The following is a 1,656-nucleotide window of genomic DNA, read 5'->3' on the forward strand; positions in this document are numbered from 1 at the left end:
CTTGATAGGGTGCTTGGTTCACGGACTACTGTAAATTAAGATCAAAGGGGGAGTAAGAAATGCGTGAAAGGATAAGATGAAAAGACAAACAGGGATTATAAATGGCTTGAATGGGCTATATGCACACAGCATAACCATTTTGTGTGCAGTGGTTTTCAAACTCTTTAATTTCAAGGACCCCCAAACCACTCAAGGACACTTTGAGACCCACTGGTGTTGCAGAGTGTTTTCAGTGAGCCAACACGCACAATAACGGCACTCTGACTTTGTTTGTCCAGAATGGAACAGAGCCTTCATTTAGTATCATCAATAACACCTGAAGGAAGTAGGGAAGGGGCCCATGTTCTTTCCAAAACGGCATGTGTTGCATAGAGCCCATTATGGGGCCGGTGTCATGGAAGTCAACGTAGGTCAATCTCGTCCTCTTCTATGGTTTTCTTGATTCGAAGAAGCATGGTGATGAGCCACTGGTCCAGTCGGGAGACACGGTCATATTCCTTCACCGAATCAGTATAAGCGTCCAAATTCTGCTCCTCGTACGCATCCAGAAGTTTCTTCAGCAGCTTGCATTCTCGAGAATCCGAAAAGGCCGGAAACATTTCTTCATACTTCTGCACGGCGAGTTTTGCATTGAGCATGTCTACACAGAAGTGACAGAGTCCTGCTTTGAAGAAGTGGTCCTTGGCGGAGTATTTCAGCAGTGTGCTGTCCATCACGTGGGTCCCAACCTCTTCGTAAATCTCAATGGCTCGTGGGTACTGCTCCAGCTGAGCTGCATACGTTGCGACTTTGAGAAGGCATTTGTTTGCAGAACTGATGGAGTCTTCTCCTTTGTAATAGTCTGCTGCCTGTTCATAATGAGCAATAGCCCTATCAATGTCCACCAGCTCAGTCTCATATATTTCAGCGATGGTGATATGATATTTAGCTGCAATAGTGAACCTCCCCATGTCAGTGTATAGCTCAATAGCTCGATTTAGGCAGTTTATGGCCTCTTGTGAATCTACTTTTTTGAAGGAGTTTCCAGCATTTATGAAGTTAGTTGCTGCATCGTGTTTGCTCTGCATTTGTAGCTGAAGACGGGCAGCTTGCGAGAAGGCATTTCCCGCAGCGCACCAATTCTTTTCCACCTTGTACATATTGGCTGCCTTTGCGTACATGTCACATGCCTCTTCCATCCCTGAGGGGCCACCAAACAGTGCTCCAAAAAATGACTGGGACGATTTAACTTTCTTGTCGGCCTCGGCCAATGCCGTGGCTGCTTTCTCTGTACCAGATTTGTCCATCCCCACTGGGTGTGCTTCCGTTTTCTTTCTCAATAGTCGGTCCCTACTTTCTCCTAAATATCCAGGTATCCATTGATGACTAATGCTGGTAAGTATGCTATGAGGGAGGCATGTGTACTGTATGTATCTACAACAGAAGTATAAGAACATGTGATATCACACACACTACACAAACTATTGCCATGCATGCCTAGTAACAGCACCAATTTGCGCAGGCATTCCTAGTTCTCATTTTCACACGTTTCTGAGGGGCGCTAGCACCCTCCTATATACAGCTTTTGTCCACACACGTCTCATATTTGCCATTGACAATGAAAGGAGAAATTAGGTCAAATGTCCGCCCCAAATATGACGTCAATTTGTGGCAACA

At 45.5% G+C, this 1,656-nt stretch overlaps 1 protein-coding gene across 1 annotated transcript; it reads right to left on the reverse strand.

Annotated features, from left to right (window-relative positions):
- Positions 1 to 401: 401 nt before the first annotated feature.
- Positions 402 to 1,286, reverse strand: LOC310874944 (alpha-soluble NSF attachment protein-like; the record flags this gene model as incomplete). Its single annotated transcript, XM_083787881.1, has 1 exon — positions 402 to 1,286. One exon carries the CDS (start codon positions 1,284 to 1,286, stop codon positions 402 to 404), a length of 885 nt encoding a protein of 294 aa, XP_083644007.1.
- Between the last annotated feature and the right edge of the window lie 370 nt (positions 1,287 to 1,656).

Source organism: Protomyctophum parallelum (assembly GCF_964188405.1).
Source record: "Protomyctophum parallelum genome assembly, chromosome: 17".
In the NCBI taxonomy this organism is placed as follows: Eukaryota; Metazoa; Chordata; class Actinopteri; order Myctophiformes; family Myctophidae; genus Protomyctophum; species Protomyctophum parallelum.